This window comes from Leuciscus leuciscus (assembly GCF_965113295.1).
Source record: "Leuciscus leuciscus genome assembly, chromosome: 4".
In the NCBI taxonomy this organism is placed as follows: domain Eukaryota; kingdom Metazoa; phylum Chordata; class Actinopteri; order Cypriniformes; family Leuciscidae; genus Leuciscus; species Leuciscus leuciscus.
This window is the reverse complement of record NC_138728.1, coordinates 33642928-33665975: the sequence shown is the minus strand read 5'-3', so window position 1 is coordinate 33665975 and position 23048 is coordinate 33642928. Positions and strand designations below refer to the sequence as shown.

Here is a 23048-nt window from a genome sequence, read left to right as displayed (position 1 = left end):
CTTGGAGCGCATGACTTGGTCCGCAATGACTACTGGCCGGCTACCCTTCACTTTTCCACAGTGTACGCTACAGATGTGTTTTGTTCATATGAAGAGTTGAAGATGGCAGCACCAGGACTGTCCTGCCAACCGTTTTTAAGAATGCTTGATCAACGAACTGTCCACTTTGGCCGTGTGAGTATTAGTGGTGGGAATCACTAACAACTAGTACTAGTATTGACGTGTATCGCAGAATGACAATTATGAACACATTGATTATTGTAATTGGAGCATGTTGATAATATCAAATCAGTAATTTAGCTATACTCGATACATTGATAGAACATTATCTAAGATCCAAAGTCTTTGTAAAAAGTACCATTCAGTAAAAAATCGAAAACCAAACTTTGGTCATGATGTTTTCTGTCCATGACATACAAAGAGCCAAAAGATTTTCCATGATGCACTGGGCTGAGCGGCTGCCTGTGGAGGCTCGATGCTGGAGGATTTGACATCACCTTTGACCTTATTAACTTTAGTTGATAGATGGATGGATGTTATGATTTAACAGAGTTAGGACGTTTCTGTAATAAGGCCCCAGGTGTCCCAATGCTTTTAGTCTATATAGTTTATGCATTTGTACAACAGCGTGCACTGGACATAATTGTATTTCCCTCACTTTTTTCTTCAATGCAAGTTCACTTTTTTAATATCCACCAGGAGAAGCAATGAAAATAGTAAAAAAAAAAATTAAATGTATCAATGTTGAGCATCATGTTTTGATAAAATACTGTGAATTATGTTGACATGTTTTACTCTTCTGAAACAGACTGGGAAGATCACAGCAGACAGCTTCAGAAAAAGCTTTTTGGAGTGGGAGGCTGTTAGATTTGAGGTGGAGAAGATCTGCAGAGAGGATTATTTTGTCTGTCCTGCATGCACCCCAGACATGCTTGCTGTTTCTGTGGATGGAAATCGCAAGCACTACCGCTTTAAGAATGCAGCAAGGTACTTACGAAATGTGTGTAATTTGCAGTGTTGTGTTTGCTGTGTCATATTGAAGTTCAATGTGTACCTTTCTTTCATTTAGATCTGAAGAACAAGCCTTGTTTAAAGACATCTTCATTGCAAAAGATGAAGAAGTAGAGAGATTTGTGGATTACATCCATTCGACCACCAACCATGTAAACTTGTTGTATAATATTTCTAAAAACACCACCAGTAACATTTTACAATGGACATTGCTTGGGTGAGTCCTGACTATATCAACCTTTTTCCATGTTGTAGGTCTCTGGAAGAGGTGTCTGTGGAGGGGAGTGGTCAGCTGCCAGGGAAACATCCTCAAGATCCTCAAGTAAAATTGATGAGGAGGGACTTGAGCTTGCGGTCTGTCGTCATGGAGTTTTTCTCGGTGCTCTCGACATGTTTAGGGGGGGAAATCTTTGCTTATCCCCTCTACCTGCAGAACAAGCTGGCAAATAAGCCAATAAGCTTTTTTGCCATGGATGTGACCTGCAAATATTGGCCCTACCTCAACAAAGTGGCAAAAAGCTGCCCGGAGCTCCAGCACCTTCTTGGCATGAAACCGTTCCTCTCAGTGTTTCATGCCAAAGCCCATGATTTTAAATGTGAGGTAAGAAAACATTACTATGTCATTGACTGTCCCTGAACAACTGCAAAGATATGCTGGCAGCTTTTAAGTATTTTCTTTAATAGGTTAAATGGAGTGGAGCTTACCAGCAAGGGGCCGGATTGACACTTGGGGAGGAGGTTGAGCAGTGTAACGCCTTCCTCTCTAGGATTGCTGTGACCACAAAACACATGTCCAAAGCAGGTAAGGTAACCACACACTGCACTACTTAGATTGAAAGTGCTACAAGAAAATTGTAGCCAGTGAGGGACATGTGGTACAACACAGATTAGTGTATTTTTTTTCTTTTTTCCAGGACGTACAGACATGCTCACACTGATGGCAATGCGCTGGAATCAGCAAAAGTTTAAAAACTTGGCTTCCTCACTTGCCTGCCGATATCAGAAGGTAGAGATGAATATTGTTATTTTCTTTTATTGTAAATACCTTCTATTGTATATTTTTGTAGGTATAACATTTTTCTTCTTTCGTTTCCTTTTTTTTTGTTTATTTGAAGGCCACAAAACGCCTGGAAAGCCAATGTCTAGACCTGGAAAGCATGAGAACGCAACTGGCAGTGACACAGGTTGAAGTTGAGGGCTGGGTCACTGATATTAAGGAGTGGGCAGAAGGTGAGAGTTTACATGCTTAAATGTCTCAGTTCTGCATAATAATGGGAGACATTCTTCTGCAAGTAATTACTGTTTTAAAATTAAATCATACATACACTAATTTTTGTATATACACACTGGAAATCATGTCAAAACACAGTGCCCTGAAAATACCTGAATAGTGCACAGTCCATAAGTTGGAACATCGGACATTTCTTGCTGTTAGCGGATCCCATCTTGGCTACGTTGTCATTTTCTTTGGTGTACTCTGTTACATTCTTCGGTTACACTTTATTTCGAGTCCACTTTAGACATTCTACTAACTATAAGTAACTTTTCAACTACATGTCAACTAACTCTCATTAGAGTATTAGTAGACTGTAGTAGACAGTCGGTAGTCTGTAGGTTATGGTTAGGTGTTAGGGTTCGGGTTAGGAGAATAAGTTGACTTGTAGTTGCCAAGTAATTTATAGTCAGTGGAATGTCTGTTAGGGGACCAACGAAACAAAGTGTTAGCAGATATTAAGCAGACACTCTACTAATACTCTAATGACAGTTAGTTGACTTGTAGTTGCAAAGTTACTTATAGTTAGTAGAATATCTAAAGTGGACTATCAAAATAAAGTGTTACCCATACTTCTTATACACGCAAAGACATATGAAATTATTATTGAGACTCACCTGTCCTTCCTCAAGGAGATTTTTTTTTTACAAAGAAGGATAATCGTTATGACATTCAGTGTAACATTGAGACTTAGCTCATTTTAGTTACTGCCATAATAATGTAATTGAAATGTTTACACTTCTTTTCTTCTCAGCAACAACATCCCAACAGAATGCCGATCTTGATGCGGTGACCAGTCGAATGGAGGTGCTAGTGGCCAGCATTAAAAGAAGGTCCCAGCGCCTTTACAAAGACACCGATGGCAGCAAAGGTCGGGCCCGGATTCGGCGCAAAATTAGAGATGAGAATGCCATTCTTAGCTCTGTTGTTGAAAAATACAACAGTATGGTTCCAGATACAGAAAGAATCGTCTTTGACAACATTCTCTCTGACGAGACAGTTTGGCCATGGCAACTTTCACATGGTGGTATGTACAGAAATCTGTTGACAATTTTGTACGATATGCATAGTAGCAAAAAAAAAGTATTCCTTTTCCCAAATTGTCTCAGAAACACAATTGACTTACGTTCCACAACTGTATCCCAGACACTGTAGATTTGAAAACCAAGAGGAAGGCATTTGATGTTGTGATGGCAATAAGGAGACTTGAGGAGGAGAAGAAGATTGTCCTTTCTGAGATGGCAAAACATTGGAAATCTCTTTCCACTCGTGCAGACACACTCAAGGAGATGTCATGCCAGCTTTCCAGTGAGGCACTGAAAAGTACGTATTTAAGTAATGTGTTGTAAACGTGTAATACTATACTGTACATTTGTATTTTTTATTTTTTGATAATTTTTTGTTTTACTCCCATAAGGTGAGCTGTGGGCTCTAAATGAAGAAGGGGTTAAGGGTTTCCTCAGCTTAACTTTGAGAAAAAAGCAAGAAGTCACCAGAATGATGAAGCATGCAAGAGACTGTTATGCTCAAGTTTTGACTGGAACAAGTGTGGACTTCCAGAATGATTGGGATGGATACGACAGTGATTCTGAACTGTCAGACGACGGATTTTGAGGAGCTCCTTTGTCTTGATTTCTTATGGCGCTTTTCCACTGCATAGTACGGTACGGTTCAGTTTTCTACGGCGCGCTTTGACGCGTTTCCACTGCAGATAACGGTACGGATCGGTTCAGTACAGGACGCTTGTGGCACATTTTCACTGCATGGAACGGGACAGTACGGCTCGCTTTAAATGGTACCTGGTCTGTTGAGGTTCCAAGCGTGCCAAACTGGTACTAAACATGACGTGAACACACTGCAGATCACTGGTTGGTCAGAAAGAATCGTCACTACCAAAGTCACTGTATTTGCGACACGAGACACCATTAAAATAGCCAGTAACAGCCACCGCTATTTTAAACTACTAACTTTATTTAGCAGTATTTTGTTTTGCTGCCATCCGCCTCATTTGAAACACGTTGTTCCGTCTTGCAGTTATAAACATCCACATGCCGAAATCAAGAATATAATCCCCTCGATAGGCTTCAATGATCCTGTGTTGTGCGCAGGGGGGCAGGGATTTGTATTATTTTGAAGGTACCCCCGGGCGCCGCCATTGGCTAGCGGAACCCCACCTGCAGTTAGCATCCCATTGACTCCCATTCATTTTGGCGTCACTTTGACAGCGAATAACTTCACATCTGAGGCGTTTAAAGACCCCATTTGTCCATTATTTATTTCTAAAGAAACACGAAAATGTATAAAAGGCTCCATTACCTTGTATCTTACGTTATGGCCCTGTAGAAGCAGTTTTTGTAAAAGTAGGCTAACGATTGCGTCACAGCCACGCGACTCTCTGTCGCACAGTAGGAAATTACCGTATGGACAGGAGGAGAAGCTCGCGGGCAATCGGGAGGACGTCGAGGCAAAATGACAAAGTAATTAATCAGAACACCTACAAAAAGTTTCTCCTGCTCCAAGATCATGGACAGCTCCTACTCACGCTCTCCGTCTCTGCGAGTTTCGGAAGGGAATGATTCAGATTTCTCTTGGCACAGCCACTAGAAGACAGACGGTTTGCTCACGTCACATCTACGTCGTCGAGCTCAGTTTGAGTCTGCGCAGTACGCTGGACCCCCACGAAGTAAGAGTTTCTAATTGGCTTCACTTTGTCTCCGTTGAATCCAATGGGGTCGCTGTGTCCATTTCTTTTACTGTCTATGGTTGTGCGTTTGTAATGTGTCGCGTTTACGATGACATCATCGGTAGAGGCGGCGCGGTCCTTAAAGAGGTACTAGTGCAGTGGAAAAGCAACTGAGCTAAACTGAACTCGAAACGCGCCGTGTCGATCACAGTCGTACTACGCAGTGGAAAAGCAAAGCGAGCCGAACTGTACCGGGCCGAATCGAACCAAAACGTACCGTACTAGCAGTGGAAAAGCGCCATTATATTTGTCAGTGTTTCCTTTTTAGTTTTTTGACAACGTATAGGTTCTCAAGGACGTGCACACACAATCTCAACTGGCTTATCATCCGGACAGCGTCTCTTTTTTTCCTCCTGTGCCCGCTCGCGGTGTGAAGCATGTGTCAGCGCTATTCTCCGATATGCACTCTAACAATGCAGCCCTATTTCTGAGGAGCAGAAATGTTGCCGTGGGGAGCCACCACGGTCAAATAAACATGGAGGAAATACTGTTTGTAAGTTAGATATGCTTGAATAATGGTCATTATATCTACATGTGACATTACAACAATAATATTGAATGTAGTTATAGAAACTGAAATTAATTTAACTAACTGTTTTTCCAGTAGTCCTCTTCTGTTTATGGTAGAACAAAACACTGTGCAGAAAATTTTGCAGAAAGGTGGAACATGTCCTTATTCATGTTAAATTTCCATATGTTCACGTGTAAATATGTGTATTGTAATAATAATAATAAACATAATTCCACTGATGTCATCTGCTGTGGCTAATCTGTGTTTTCAGACAGTTTTACATGGACACACAAACCCATTTTTTTTCTGAATTTGGACTATTGCATCAGCTCCTGCTACAGATGGTCTCTTAAAGCATCCTTGACAGGACTTGTTCAGCTACTTCTCATGTGCAGTGAAACTACATAGAGGTTCAACAAATGCAAAAACTGAAACAAAATTTGAAAATGTGACTTAATTATGGACCCTATAGTGGTTATTATAGACACATAAATCATTTTCTTTCTGATTTTGGATGTTTAATAGGAAAATGTTGTTGAATTACTTAAAGATTTGCTTTAATAACTACATTTCCTGACCAAAGCACTTTGATTTGGGTTATAAATACTATACAAAACCTACAATTGAGTGTTTAGAAATACAGCCTAATGGCTTGTTTGACTAATTTGCATTTGTTTTTACTTGTACTGTTGTGAAAAACAAACAAAACAACTATTTTGAGATTTATTTTGTATGTAAATTGGGTAATGTGATTTGCTGTTCATGTGTGTTGCAATGTTTACGTTATGATTACGTATAGACTCTATGGAGAATTGGCGCGCTGACATGCGCAGTTAGTGTGTAAAAAAAAGGGACGTGCGCAGAAAAAGTGTGTGTGCAGATGAAGAGAGAGCATGACTGTCATGTGTTACACGAGATGACCTCGGATAATAAAAGAAGTCAAGTCCCATATGTCCGTTTATGCCTGCATTACTACGTTGAACCCATTTACAAGAGAGCTTCCTCTTATGTTCCACAGCCCCTCTTACATTTCATATATATATATATATATATATTATTTTTTTAAATGTTCATGCATTCCAAAAAGCCCATTTTCAAATTTTGTAGTTGATGAATGAATTTCACACATTTATGTTTACACACATGTGGGACTTAGTTTGATTTAAAATCACACTGCATTATTAGTTGTTTTAAATTAATTACTTTTTTGAAATAGTATCAATTTAGGGGTTAGTGTACATATACAACATGTGTTTTGGCATTTTTAGCACACTTCTTCCTCAGCCTACTGCACACAGACATAACTCATATCTCATTCAACCAAAACCAAGCTGATGAAGGAGTCATGACATGGGTCAGATATCAGAGGTCATAAACGATGAACCAATCCATCAGCTCTGCTCCTATTGGCACTTTGGTGTGTATATGGACAATACCTTTGACTGGAAGGCCTGTGTTGAAATTAGGTGTTATCATTTAGAGCAAACGCTCACAGTAAATCAAAAAACCTTGGCAATGATGGAACATAGTGCTGTTAGGGTTATGGTTAGGATTAGGGTTAGGGTTAAAGAAAAAAAACTTGGAAATGATGGAACATAAGGCTGTTAGGGTCAGGTTAGGGTTATGGTTAGGGTTAAAGAAAAAACCCTGGAAATGATGGAACATAAGGCTGTTAGGGTCAGGTTAGGGTTATGGTTAGAATTAGGGTTAGGGTTAAAGAAAAAAACCTTGGAAATGATGGAACATAGGGCTGTTAGGGTCAGGTTAGGGTTATGGTTAGAATTAGGGTTAGGGTTAAAGAAAAAAACCTTGGAAATGATGGAACATAGGGCTGTTAAGGTTAAAGAAAAAAAACCTTGGAAATGATAGAACATAGGAACATAACTGTGGGAACATAAGGCTGTGGGAATAAAGGGCTGTGGGAATATAGGGCTCTGGCAACACAGGGCTGTGGGAACAGGCACGCTCCCCTGCAAACCATGATATGTAATAATTAAAAAGTTGTCAGAGGACTAACACATTGTTGGAAAGGTCTCAACCAGGAGAGTAACATGTCTAAAGAGGATACATTACTCCTGCTTTAAATACTAAACCTTGAACCCAGTCCATCTTTAAAGGCTTGTCATTTAGCAACAGAAGGTGATAAAAACATAAGACCAGCAGTTATAAAAAGCTCTGGACCTATGCTGTCATGTAGGTATGGTCACCAAAGTTTACCCACTGTAAGAACTGTCAAATATGGTAAAAAAAAGAAAAAAAAGAAGCTATTTTCACCTATTTAACTATTCAATTTTTAAAATCTGAGGAAACCAGTGTGTTTCCCATCCCAATAAACCTCAGGCAGGGTGTATCCAAAATTTTACACTTATAACTTATAAGTATGAGAAATATACCAATATACTTAAAAACTACAACTCCCAATAGAGACGCGTCACAGAAGCTGTTACAAAGTGTGTGCACTTGTAGTTTTCCGGGCTGGGTGGGTGGACATGTTCGACTCCTGTGTTTCTGCTGTCTGCCGCCACCGGCCAACCGAGCACGTGTGTACAATACATACAAATACATGAAACTGTATTTTATTATTATCTTTATTGTTTGAATCCACAAATACAACGTTAGACAAAAACATAATATTACGAACATTGTGTATTTTTTATCTTCTTATCCGCCGAACGGTACATACAACGTCACTTCCGGAGTCTTCAGCTGATTCAAAAAAAAAAAAAAAAAAAAAAAACGGTGCATAACTTACTGGAGCAGCAAAGCTGAGCAACGTTGTTGTTGGTGACAAAAACAATGATTATATCAGCTGATCGCTGTCCGATTTTGTGAATGAATTCCCGCATTGCATTGTGGGATATGGCCTTTGAATGCGTCTAGCTCGTATCATATCGTAATGTTCTGTATTACAGCATACTGTAATATTTCACAGATAATAAAACCGAAACAATATTAAAATAAATAAATGAATACCATGATAACATTTAAATAAATGTTGAAAAGATAGTGTTATAGTTTTAAACATAAATAAACAACAAAGAAACCCAACTTCCCTGGTCCCTATAGACTGAAATAATAACATTAAAAGTAAAAGTATATATTTATATTTACACACAGACAAAACACATATAATTGTCTTCTGCTTTTTCTCATCCGGGGGACAGTGAAGACTTACACACACACATTCAGTGCATTAAAGTCAATGGTAGACAACAGTGCAGCAGCATGTTTCATGTGACTTGCCTTTTAAAAAAGCCTTCAGAAACCCTCCTGAATTAGAATCCATGCTTTCACATTTTTAGAAGCTTCTGGACCCTCTTGACCTCTGTCCTCGTAAGCCTGTTCGTTTTTCCACCCCTGCCTACCTCAGCTACCCTTTATTCAAAAATGTATGGTTTAGCTGGTGGAATCAACTGTCTCTTAATGGGTGTCAATTAATATGAGTGAAAACATGTCCCACCTTCCTTGAGTGCATCATATTGCAATATATCATTTGACACGTTGAAGAAGATTTCAGGTGATTGGCTAACCCACAAAATGAATGGAAAGACATAAATATAGGTATACTTTGCTTTTTATTTGAACAAAAATCATTTGATAAAGAAAACACTTAATTTATTAACTTTGTATACATAAATCGTAACATCCAAAACCAGGATGGCCCGTAAAGGCGAACTCGACAATTACTGTCTGAGTGAAGTCACACATCGGCAGTCTTGGGACATGGTGAAAACTTGAAGGCCGGCTCCCATGTCTCCTCCCAGATTTTTCCACTGTAAGCATCAGTAACACAAAATCAGTGAAAAACAGAGGAGCCATTTTAACATAATAGTTTCGCAGCATAAATATTGTACGCTCTTGTATTTCATTGTTTTTATACAAACATATACATATATATAGTGCTTGATGCAATGTAACATAAACATCAGCCACTCTCATCGATAAAGTCATTGAAAGTAAACAAGCCAATAGCCGATAACAGTCAACATAGATGATCTTGGTCGATACTGATGTTCTGCCAATAAATTGGTGAATGTCTACTTCCTACATAGAATCACACAGGGGCAATTATTCATGGCATCAGGTATGGTCCTGAAAAGAGCAAGTGGCTAAATCCTGTAGACAATATTTGACACTGCATTTAATCCATCCTATACCAACAGTGTAACCAATAGTCTAATTAAAATACAGGTGGGTCTCCAAAATTACAGTATTGTGCAATATTTCAAGCCATTTTTTATATGATTAAAGCTTACAGCTCATGAAAACCAAAAATCATCATCTCAAAATATAAGAATAAAGAGGAATACAGATATGTTGACCTTTTGAAAATAAACGAACGAATCTGACTCTATACTTGGTCTGGCTGCTTTTGCACAAATTACTGCATCAGTGTGGTGTGGCATGGAGGCCATCAGTGTATGGCATTGCTGAGGTGTTATGGAAGGCCAGGTTGCTTTGATAGTGACTTTGAGATTGTCTGTAATGTTGGGTTTGGTATCTATCATTGTTCTCTCTATGGTGTTAAGGTGAGATGAGTTAAGCACAGCAATACCATGCTAAGCAAACCAGTAACAAGCAGTTTTGGCACTGTAGCAAGGGCAGAGTCCTGGTGGAAAAGGTAATCAACATGTACATAAAGCTTGTCAGCAGATGCAACCATCCTCTAAAATCTCCTGGTAGAAGGCTGCATTGACTCTGGACTTAAAGGGTTAGTTCACCCAAAAATCAAAATGATCTCAGTATTTACTTACCCGCGTGTTGTTCTAACCCTGTAAGACCTCCATTTATCATCGCATCACAAAATATTATATTTATGATGGAATCTGAGCGCTGGATAAGTCTTCCATTGACTTCCAAGGGGCTTAAACTTGCTCGATTCAACTAAGCTGTTTACGTAGTCTATCTGCGCAAGCTTCTGGGTTCTACGTCATACGCGTGACCTGCGTTGGCCAATAGTGAGCCTGCGTGGTGACGTAGAACCTCAAAGCTCTGCGCAGTTAGACTACGTAAACAGCTTTGAAGCAGAACACGAGTAAATGGATATTGGAATAAATTCGTAATTTTTGTTTGTTTTTGGCGAGGAAAAGTATTCTCGTCGCTTGATAAATGGATGGTTGAGCGACTGGAGTCATTTGGACAATTTTAAACGATGTCTTAATACGTTTTCTGATCGAGCAAAGTTAAGCCCCTTGGAAGTCAATGGGGAACTTATCCAGCGCTCAGATTCCATCATAAATATAATATTTTGTGATGCGATGATAAATGGAAGTCTTACGGGGTAAGAACAACACGCGGGTGAGTAAAAACTGAGATCATTTAGATTTTTGGGTGAACTAACCCTTTAAAACCTAGTGGACATGACAATTCTCTCAACGCTGCTTGTTGGTTGCAAAACTTTGAGACCGCCTGTACATTCAAACTTTTGTGTGCTACAATATACATTCCAACCTTTATCCACCACCTATGAGAAGGTTAAAAGTGGAAACAGAAAGGAGATGTATAAAGGCAATTTTAACCAATATAAAGCAGTACTTACCATGCAGAGCAAGGTAACCATTTGACCTTAACTTCTTCTTTTCCCTACAGAAAGACACATACATATAATAATCAGGTTTATAATGTCATAACTTTTGTGACAAGGCCACTTTGCCTTCAGTAGGGCCGTCATTAAATTCCAACCCTGCATAAAATAGAAGGATAAGGAATATGAATTTATATACCTCATGGGATTCGCAATAGCCTATCATTTCTCAGGATCATCACATTGTGTTGAATGTATATATACTGTATGTTTGAAAGTATTCTGAATTCATATGCTAATTATAAAATAAAATAAAGATTTAATTCAGTATTAATAATATAGACGGCTAATAATTATGTCATAAAAATATTGTCCGGTGTGTCTCTGTTTTGTTACATTAGCTTTGCCTTGTTGTTAATGTCCAATTGACCCAAACAGCGCTTGATTGACAGGCGATCTGACCAATCATATTTCGCCATCCGCCATTTTGCCTGACAGCACCGTCAGGAGAGATAGTAGATTAACATGCCAGGATTTGAACTTGAGAAACGGAGTGTACTGATGCTTTTCTGCGGTTAAAACAACATTCCTTCTTATGTTCATTCATGTTTAATTGATGCTATAACTGAACTAGAAGGAAGAGATGATCGGTTCACAAGAAGCTTTAACTGATGCTCTACAGCAATCTGACAGACACATTAAAGAACCACAAAACGTTATTTACTGTTTACATTTGACCAAATTTGAAAGGCGAGACTTTGTTTAATATCAAAAGTAACTGACAACACGCTGACAGACAGGACAGACCAGCTTACTTTTCAGTCTCCTCTCTGCTCCACAATGTATTTTTCACTGAGTAGGAACATAGCTTGTCGGGCATAGCAACAATAACTAAGGGAGGCGGGTCTTTGTGAACGGTCAATTGCAATGACGATGTCTACTATAAAAACGGACTCATTAATAATATGTTTTTCCAACTCAAGACTTGTCTAAGTCTGTTTAAAATATGAAGATAATGTAAAAAGCACAGCAGTTACTCTAAAATACCCTTAAATGGGCTCAAATTACCACTTGCTTCAATGGTCAGTATTTTGTGATATGTGAAATGCCAGATAAGCCACATACAATGGAGAGATGATCAGACAGCCTAGTGAAAAATATATTTCTAAACTTACCTTATGTATCCTTCTTCCTGTTATGGATTCATATCGGAAAACTTGTTGTCTACTACATTTCCGGCAGCCTTAAATGACAAAAAATTATAATAATAATAATAATTAACCATAAATGACAAAAAAAAACTTAAAATGAAACAAACAAATTCTTAACTAAGTTTCACAAAACCTGGGGAACAACAGTAACCATTGTCCTTGAACTTTGAAAACGTCAGAAAAAACAGCTAAATAACTAAAGAATACATATATTAAAGGCCATTCACACCAAGAACGATAACTATAGTTATAAATATATATATATATATATATATATATATATATATATCACTGATTCTTGAGAGTCGGACAAAACATGTCCCACATAGAAAAGTCTAATTTATAGCAAAAATTAAGAAATTCATCATGATTGACATACTTACAAAGTTAAATCTAAAGGAATAGTATATACCTATCTGATTTTTAGAATAACCCTTTTTATCTTTTTGGGGAAAATTTGTTTAAATGTATGGTCTGTGGTTAGAAGGTCCATGTTATTGCACTTGTCCTCAGCAAGAGGTCACAATATTAACCATCCCAAAAAAACTTTAAAAAAGCTCTACAATTGTGAAAACATATATATCAAATAAAAAATAAGGGGTATAAATATAAAAAACAATGCATGAAGTGAACATCAAACAATATTTTCCATAAAAATCTGCCTATTAAAGTTGTGTCCTCAGTTTCTGTCAACTCCGTCAGATTTTTTCATAAAGCTCTTTAAATCAGGAAATAGCATGGTCAGCTATATCCCTGAGGACCCCTTTTCATCTCCCTGCCTGTGTTGAATGCAGCACTACCACACATGCTCTGGTACATTTTACATTTTTTTTATATTTTAGACAAACAATGTCAATATTCCTATGGTCACAGCTGCACCATGTCAATACCATCTTTCTGTTAAGATACTTTTTTTAAACCATAGTGGATTGAATTTAAGCATTTTAGTGAGGATATTGGGACAGCTAGCAACTGAGGAAAAACTACCTAGCTGCAGTGTACAATACATGTTTTGGCGGGAAAATACATGCCCTTACGTCAACTCCGTCAGACGTCAACTCCATCAGGTTCTATGTCTGACGGAGTTGATCTGTAAGCTGACGGAGTTGACAAATCCACCAATAACCTCTTAATGTGCGAATATAATATTATTTGTGAATATAGTGAAGGGTTAAACTGTTATTTCAGGGTTTTATTTACACATAAATGCACATACATAGCATGCATTACATTATTTAACCATACACATCTGACTTGTAGAGAATGGGCAGACAGTGGTCTGCTTATTATTGTGTAACGTGTAACTTTGCCAGCACTTTAATATATATTTATATGTAGAGACAGAGATAGAGAAATGAGAAGCTAGTGTAGGGCTGGGCGATATGAGCCAAAAAAATTATCACGGTAATTTTTTTTTATATCAGTCGATATCGATAATTATCACGATAAATGTCAAATCTTTATTTCAAGTTTAAAGGCAGATTTTTGCTCCTAAGTGAAAGTTGTAGAAAACAGAGCGTTAATTGTGGTTTTAAACTACTCTTTATTGTCAGAACATATCATGACAAACAGGTGAACATTTCACAAATCGGAGGTAAAACATTCAAACATTTTTTGTCAACACCGTAAGTTTTTCCGTCAACACCGTCAGTTTTTCGTCAACACCGTCAGATCTTCGTCAACAGCGTTGGATGTATGAATGTTTTTGTTATGTTTTGTGGAAAAACAAATATTCTTCCTTCAGTTTATGTTGTTTTTGTAATAAAGGACCATCTGATCTACATCCTCTTATGTTTTATTTATTTAAGGAATTTGTTTTTACAATATTGAAATTAAAATCAAAGTTTGAAAATGCAAATATTTAGAAATCTGAGTTTTCAGAATAGTGTGAAATCACAACTTAAGTTTATATATTGTAATTTGTTTATATATTGTAATTTTTTTACATATCAGAGTAACTAAACACTATTACAATATACTTCTGGGCCCGTATTCATAAAGATTCTAAGAATCCTCTAAGAAAACTCTTAATTTAGCTTAAAAACTTTTACGTAGGAGTCTTAGCTTAAAAGCGATTCGGGACCGATCTGAGAGAAACTCTGAGTAAGGAAAAGACAAAAACTTTCATCTTAGTGAGGAGGCGGGGTTGACCCCGTTGCTATGTATGACACAATCTTTTGAAGACTGTGATTGGTTGGTTGTCCAAGAAAAAAAAAAAAAAGTGATTTTAAGTATAGGGTCTATTCTAAGCCTTCACTTTGAAATTACATGCGTAATTTTTTCCTATTTGACCGTTCTCACACACACACACACACACACACACACACATTATATATGTGTATATAAATACTTTTTTTTAATTTACCATGCAGTTCATTTCCTATAAGGTATTTGATTGGAAAGAGTGGAACAATTTTTATCATTCTATGCCAATTACACTGATTGCTGGCATGTCTATTTAAGTGGTGGTTTGAATGTTGTTTTTAATGTATCAAACATGGAATTTTCCCAGTTGCCAAATATCGTAATGTAGTGATTACTTTCATTTCTGGCGCTATGGCATTTCTGCGCTGTGTCGGAGATGTTAGCGTGTCTCTAATAAGATCAGTCACAAACATGATCCCTGCACGATCTAATCTATAGCGTCTTATTAACTCACTGTTATTCATTGTCTGCAACACATTTCTTCTCCCTCTTCGTCTTTCTGCCATGTTCTCCTCTGCTAAAGAAACTCTTAAGCCTCTTAAAAGTCCTCGTCCGTGCTCCTAACAATTTTGACCTTAAGACCTCTTTTAAGGGTTAAGATGCTTTCTGAATTACTTTTTTCTTTACGAGGATTTTTTCTTTAATTTTAAGAGTAAACGGCCACATTTCTAAGATTTTTCTTAGAATTTTGTCACTAGGAGCTACTCTTTGCATTAAGATTCTTTATGAATACGGGCCCAGAACTTTAGATTCTTGTTGGATTTGAAGAATTAAAATTGTATACTTTTTAGTGTGTCTGACGGAGTTGACACAAATCCAGTTCTGAAGGGAAACATGTTTATTTGTTAAAAATGTGTTTTTATTTAGAACCTGTTCCTTTACATGGTTAAATAGCTAAGACCTTTCTCTGCAGAAACACATAACTCTAATTGATATAGTGTGTATTTAAAAAAAAAAAATTTTTAAACGTGTTTTGTCCCGACTCTCAAGAATCACTGATATATAAATATATATAAATATATAGTTCTCGTTAATATGATAAACTATAACGATAATGACATGGAGAACAACATTGTTGGGAATCACTTTTAAAGCGATTTTGAGAACGATAAAAAGCTAACAGCCAATAAGAACCCATCAAATTTTAGCCATATTTATTAACACAAGGTGAGACTTTGCATATCCTTGGTCAGTCTGGAGGCTTTTATCGTTATGGTTATACGTATATAGTTATTGTTCCTGGAATGAACGGCCCTTTAGCCATCAAATTCAGTGACTTCATAGCCGAAATGTAACCTAATTATCCTACTGCCTGATGCTGGGGTTCTGGCTGGGCCTGATGCTGGGGCTCGAGCTGGTCCTGATGCTGGGGCTCTGGCTGGGCCTGATGCTGGGGCATGGGCTGGTCCTGATGCTGGGGCTCGGGCTGGGCCTGATGCTGGGCCTGAGGCTCTGGCAATGTTGTTGTGGAGTTCCCTACAATATTGTATGTGTATGTTAATTTTCAATATTTCCCCATCATGAAAAAACCCAGTTTAAAACTGTCATGACTTAAATGACACAAATCCTACCTTCTTTGATCAATATAAAATTGTAGGCCTTTCTCATGGAGGCCACAATTTTTAGGTTTTCTTCAGTGGGTGGCAGATCGGTCACCACATCGGCCGCCCACTTTCCAGAGGCCTTATCCTTTTTGGCAAAAAATAGAATTGGGACATAGCCCAATGCACTTAGTTTTTTCACCTGTAAAAATGCAAACAGCAAACATTAGTTATTCCCAGTCCACTGCATTATTTTCCACCCTATTGAAAAAAAGGCATTAAATACATTAGTGCTACTGTTTCTAATATACACAATTACCATAATCAAACTTAACAGCTTTTCCCCTTAGAAACAAAAACATTACATATGTGATCTATCCCAGTGGTTCTCAAAGTGGATTTGCTTTGAATGAGAAAGTTGTGCTTCATCATTAAGAAATGCCTATCAATGACAATGTAATGATCTAGAATCTACATACAATCTTGATTGTAAATGCACTAATAAATTAAAACATTAACATTTAACTTTTTTTGTGATTATGACTAATCAAGTTAATCTGTTGTAAATCACTTCACTCAGGTCATGATGAACCATTCTTCCTGCTGCTTAGCTTGGCTTATTTGCTATTAAGATAGCTGATGAACATGGATGAATGTTTGAGTCAGTCCACATCATTAAGGGATTCAAATTCCAAAGTTGACTAAAGACCCAGTTACACACCAGCTAGAAAACACGGAATAGTAAACCCGGACACAATTTCAAGAAAATAGAAATGGCATCAAAGTATACAAATGGTAGCAAGCATATGCTTAATTGTTTTAATTATGAGGGGGTCCTTGGAAATTGTTCTCCCACACAAATGGTCCTTGGCTCTAACCGTTTGAGAACCCCTGCTTTTGACGCACACAAAACAAAATATGATAATACATATATGAAAAATACATTTTGACTGGACTCCCTCTTTATGGCCAAATATCAACCTGATCCAAACACTCTCCTCCCCCCTTAGATAGTCTACCTGTCTCTCCCCACGGAAAATGTAGGTTATGGGACAAACAGAAACATTCATTTGGGAAGGCCACCAATGAACATAAAGTTAAAAATCATAAAATAGCCAGCTGCTCTACAGAATCTGGACTTGGTCCTACTCCAGTAGGTATGGCTGAATCCTTTTCTCTTTTAATGTGACATTAGGGGAGAGCGGGGCACAAAGTAACACTTTTTGTCTTTCTCAGTTTGTGTATATCTACTTGTTGTTCAGAGTATTTATTTTTTCACCACATTAATTTCACACATGTCTAGTACAATTATGTGGTTTTGTTTTATTAATACAGCATATACTTTTCTCTTGATATACCCTGAAAGAATGGAAGTGAAATGTGACAACATGCCCCGTAGGTGGGGTACATTGTAACATGAGAGGGGCACACTGTAACATGACCATTTGACAGCTTAAAATGTTCTCTGATCTAATAAAAAAAAATATATACAAGACTAACTAAAATATTTTCTAAATAAAATAGAATTATTAACATTTCCATATGAAATAATGGCATTTTTTAATAATTAAACATAAAATAATTTTTTATTTTTGACTACGAACACAGGAAAACACAGCTATACAGCATAGTTAAAAACAATTAAATAATTAGTCATTTCTGAACATTGACTCTCAGTCTTTATTAACCTTTTTCTCATGTTTTCTCAATAGAATTAAAAAATGTATTGAATATAATAGCATATTTCTAATAGGGGCACGTTGTAACGCATGTGTTACAACTTGCCCCGCCTGCACAACTTGGATTTAAACCCTGCTAGTGTCTTCTGCTAGTTAGCGAAGCATTAAATAACTATCTCAACTGTTAAATAACATATTGGAGATTAAAATAATATCAGATTTGTCTCATTTTAAATAAACACAAAAAATAGAGATGAAAAATTAACTTAAGTAAGAAATTTACTTTTGCTATGGTTCAATAAATGTTTATGGATATCTTCCAAAAAATTTACATTTTGGCGCTTTATTTTTTCTCTATATAGTGTTGATATGGCAACTAGTAAATACACTAAGTTTCGTCATGCTAGCATGTGTGGAAGTATTTAAAACAAGTGTGTTACAACTAACCCCTATCTCCCCTGTAGTAATTCAAATGCTTTTTAAGTTGTGGCTTTGAAAAAGGACATCTGGAATATGGCCTTGCTTTTACCAACACATATTTTGCACACAGAATGGGTTTCATGCATGTCCTCAGTTATTTTGTCACGTCATCATGCACTTTCTCTAAAATTACAGCAGCGCAAAGCACTATAAGCGTGAAATGCAATATTCACATGCTTGTAGTGGTAGTGGAAGCTGGTTCAAATCATACCTATCTGACCGCTACCATTTTGTCTATTTAAATGGAGAAAAATCGAACCAAAACTCCAGTAAACTATGGAGTGCCGCAGGGATCTGTATTAGGCCCTCTGTTATTTTCAATATATATGATGCCACTTGGAAATATTATAAGGAAACATGGAATTAGTTTCCATTGTTATGCTGATGACACTCAAATATATATTTCATCACGGCCGGATGAAAACGCTAAATTTTCCAAATTGACGGAGTGTGTTAAAGATATAAAAGATTGGATGACGCGTAATTTTCTTTTATTAAATCCAGACAAGACAGAGGTAATACTTATCGGTTCAAAAAACCGCCCACAAAACATCGCACAATACAACTTTAACATCATAGGATGTCCTGTTACTTTATCCTCTACAGTAAAAGACCTGGGTGTTATACTCGATTGCAACCTGTCTTTTGAAAATCATATTTCATATGTTACAAAAACAGCCTTTTTCCACCTTAGAAACATTGCTAAGCTACGTAATATGCTATCAGTTTCTGATGCAGAAAAGTTAGTTCATGCATTCATGACCTCGAGACTGGATTACTGTAATGCTTTATTAGCTGGTTGTCCTGCATCCTCAATAAACAAACTACAGTTAGTCCAAAATGCCGCCGCTAGAGTTCTTACGAGATCAAGAAAATATGATCATATAACACCGATTTTATCATCACTGCATTGGTTACCTATAAAGCTCCGTATTAATTATAAGATATTGCTACTGACTTACAAAGCCCTAAACGGCTTAGCTCCAGTCTATTTAACGGATTTTCTATCACCCTATAATCCATCGCGCTCTTTAAGATCACTAAATTCAAGGCTTTTGGTCATACCTAGGATATCCAGAACCACCAAAGGAGGGAGAGCATTTTCACATTTGGCTCCAAAACTCTGGAATAGTCTTCCTGATACTGTTCGTTGCTCAGACTGGCTCTCCCAGTTTAAAACTAGATTAAAGTCGCATCTCTTCAGCCAGGCATTCTTATAATCCTACAGTTCCAACTACAATACGGCCTCTTGCTCATAAATGCCAGAGGAGAACTGGCCCCCGACTGAGCCTGGGTTCTCCCAAGGTTTTTTTCTCCATTAGGTCACCTGATGGAGTTTTAGGACACCATTAGGTCACCTGATGGAGTTTTAGGACACCATTAGGTCACTTGGAGTTTTTCGGTTCCTTGCCACTGTTGCCTTTGGCTTGCTCAGTTGGGGATATTTTGGGGATATTTAATTTAATTTGATCAATCAATAAATTCCTCTTGAAAAAAAACTTTGTTGTATTATTTTAATTTAATACTGTGAAGCTGCTTTGATACAATCTGTATTGTGAAAAGCGCTATACAAATAAACTTGACTTGACTTGACTAGTGTAAGGGAGCATGTTATCTACAGTACTTAGCCTACATAATCATGCAAGACTGTCTTTAATAGTGACTCTGGGTCTGAATTCTGTGATCTGCCTTTAGCAGAGACAGAAACTTCAGTAACATGCATTGTCTGTGTGGTACTAAAGCAAGGTTATGTTTACAATGTAGCCGGTTGTATATGTAAACAAATGTACATGAGCACCTGGTCAAAAAGAAAGTCTATTCCATGCATGTCAAGCAAATGACAAATAAATTAAAATAATATTACACCAATGCCATCTATGACTACCTCAAATTCATTCACTGACAGATTAAACTTATTTTTGTAAAATGACGCCCTTGCCCTATCACACAATATTAATAAAAAGTGAAACAAATCATATTGCTTAATGACATATGAGCATTTATACTTACTGCAATATTGGCAGAGTCCACCACTCTTGACGCATTTTTATTTTTTCTGACCCTTTCCCCCCAATTCTTGTCCAGGGACAATTTTTTGGCCGTCACTTTGGCTTTTTGGGAGATGGCTGTGAAACAAGAGCTGCAGGTTTTGCGGCTCACCTGTGTTGGTAAAAGTATACCAAAGTGAGACATCAGATCCACAGTCACAGAGAAGAAGTACAATCAAGATACAGTTGAATTTGGCTGTATACAGGAAAGATAGGAACACACAAAGCACAATGCAATTCAGAATAGGTCTCTAAATTTACACAGGATTATTATTATTATTATAATCATACAGTAAAAGTGGCAGATGTTGGAGACACCCAGGCTACTCTAATAAATGTTGCCTATGGCGTTTGGTGCAAAATAAGTAATACATATTGTTATTAACCCAGACGCCTTACATTATTACTGTTTTGTAACACAGTACAGATATCATAGAGGGTCATTTAGTAGGAGCATACTTTAGTATCCAATTGACCTACTAAATGTAGGACATTAAAACCACATATTTGAATATTGCACATAATGCTCTATTCCACTTTCCCTCACCTGATTAGGTGCTTGGCAGGAGGGGCAAGGCTTGAACTTCTTTCGAGTCATTTTGAAATCTACACACACACACACACACACACACACACATTTTTTTCTTCTATAATAACATACTTTTTTAGACATTGTCAACAAACAGTACACAACTTATTGGCATAACTGCTTTCTACCAAAACAATGAAAACAATTAAAGCAGGTTAACTTTTAGCTAATTTAGCGTCACTGCAACAACAACCATGCACTTATATCAGTCTCTATCCCATGCATTTTCTACAGTGCACTTTAGACAGCGTCAACAAACACAAATTTTCTAATTCACCCATTTTAATTTTGGAAGCTATATATATATATATATATATATATATATATATATATATATATGTGTGTGTGTGTGTGTGAATCAGTCAATAATTTATGACAGCATTATTACATTACTTGCATATTGTTTTATTTCATGTTGAAAAGTTGTGATGAGCCACAATGTAGTAGTTATGAATTTGTAGTATTGTTAAAAATTGATGATTTATTTCGGTGTTTTATTATATAATTTTGCGTCATTTATCATTAACGTCACAGCCCGGTCTCACCCCAAAACGTCATATACTGACGCGTCTTGACCATGCGTCAACATACGACGAAAAGGGTACCCCTTTAACGTCAATATGAGACGCAGACAGAAGCGCACCAGCAGCGCCTCCTAGCGGTACCCTAACGCATACCTAAACCTACCCATAACCCGAATCGTCACACATGGACGTTATGGGGGTACCCTTTTCGTCGTATGTTGACGCATGGTCAAGACGCGTCAGTATATGACGTTTTGGGGTGAGACTGTGTCAGACTGTAAAACAGACCAATCTGCCAACCATTCTTTATTCTGAACATTTACAATGTTGGATAATTTTTGTGGGCTAATTTAATACTGAAAATCTTATATTCCCCTATGATCGTACCTTAAGTTACATGATTGTATGCGAAAAAATTTACTTGAATTTAATTAGCTAACGTTAACTTTGCTAGCCTACACATTTGGTGCAGAAAACTGTATATTTATAATGTCTTATTCTATCATAATCGTCCTAAGAAATGGCCACCTTACAAAACTAAAGTTTCTAAACACAACTTATTGTCCTGATTCAACAGTTTTAGATGTGTAAATGTAAGAATAATAGATCCATGTATATTAATGTACTGTACTTACCGAGAGGAAAATCGCAATGAACTTTGGGATAACCCGGTGACGTCAGCGTAATTGTTTTAAAGGACTTAATAATAAACAAAAAAATATATAAATAAATGATTAATTGAACACAATCGTAGCATATTATATTTATTAAAATAAAATAAAAATCCGATAAAAATCTGTTATCCAGCATGCTTTAGTTAAAGGAGTAAACTCACCGCTGAATGCGGTTGCACACCATGTGCGTTGTTAAACTCACCACTGATGAACGCGCTAAACCTTTGATATCAGATTGCGAGAGTTTTAAAACATCAAAAACCAGTTGGAGAGCCAGATAAAAATTATCTGGGGGCCGCCATTTGACTCGCCCTGGCATAGATCGTTTTTTTGTAGCCTATTCATTTTTATTTTTGTAGTATAGTCTTGTTGTAATGGCAGACAACATGTTGTGGTGTGCTTACCCAAGACGTCAAATTTCAACGTTGAACGTCCCCGGTTCAATCTATAGGACTACCCTGCTCGTTGAAAAATGACGCCAGGGTTCCTGGACCATGCGTCAGACATTTGACGTGTAGGGAGTGAGACTGTGTTGGTTTTTTAAGGTTTCCTTTTTGAGTGAAACTCTTTTCACACTGTTGGCAGGTGAAAGGCTTCTCTCCAGTGTGAATTCTCATATGTTTTTTAAGGCTTCCTTTTTTAGTTAAACTCTTTCCACACTGATGGCAGATGCAATAATTCTTAGATACGTTTTTCTGACCTTTTCTTTTATGTGAAGTCTTTTTAGTCTCTGTGGATTTTTCTCCAGTCATGACATCATGATGTTCATCACACTGATCTTTCTCATCATTTTCATAAAATTCTTGACTTTCTTCTTTCAGTGTCATGAGGTCTAAAGCAAAAAAACAACAACATGCAAATTAACACCAGTTTAATAGCACAAAAGAACAGACATCAAAATACTGCATTAACGCATCAAAGCAAACAACATGTGTGCTAGATCCTATACCTAATATGTTAATGAAAGTGGAGTTACCTTATCTCAGAATCTTTTCTCAATAAGAAACTGTATTCTTTAGGACACATCCAAAAAAG

The 23048-nt window shown here is 37.1% G+C and overlaps 2 protein-coding genes across 4 annotated transcripts in view; one reads left to right on the top strand and one right to left on the bottom strand.

The window, feature by feature from the left end:
- Positions 1-86: 86 nt before the first annotated feature.
- Positions 87-4875, top strand: LOC309497378 (uncharacterized protein). Its single transcript, XM_082167627.1, has 10 exons — positions 87-174; positions 809-987; positions 1070-1163; positions 1267-1612; positions 1696-1813; positions 1926-2017; positions 2127-2241; positions 3039-3311; positions 3431-3607; positions 3702-4875. Coding segments are annotated over exons 3-10 (1320 nt in total). The 5' UTR covers positions 87-174; positions 809-987; positions 1070-1161; the 3' UTR covers positions 3899-4875.
- A 4219-nt stretch (positions 4876-9094) lies between these two features.
- The window catches only part of LOC309497430 (uncharacterized protein), a 34438-nt gene continuing 20484 nt past the window's right edge, over positions 9095-23048 (bottom strand). For 2 of the 3 annotated variants that reach the window (XM_082167716.1, XM_082167715.1), the window contains exons 2-8: positions 20774-20832; positions 20189-20338; positions 16050-16221; positions 15788-15954; positions 12238-12305; positions 11078-11121; positions 9095-9311 (exon numbers count right to left, since the gene is read on the bottom strand). In XM_082167716.1, coding sequence (XP_082023842.1) covers positions 12258-12305; positions 15788-15954; positions 16050-16221; positions 20189-20338; positions 20774-20832 — 596 coding nt within the window. In that variant the 3' untranslated portion in view covers positions 9095-9311; positions 11078-11121; positions 12238-12257. Of the gene's footprint in view, positions 9312-11077; positions 11122-12237; positions 12306-15787; positions 15955-16049; positions 16222-20188; positions 20339-20773; positions 20833-22713; positions 22846-23048 lie in introns of all 3 variants that reach the window. The other variant, XM_082167714.1, reaches the window with a different exon arrangement.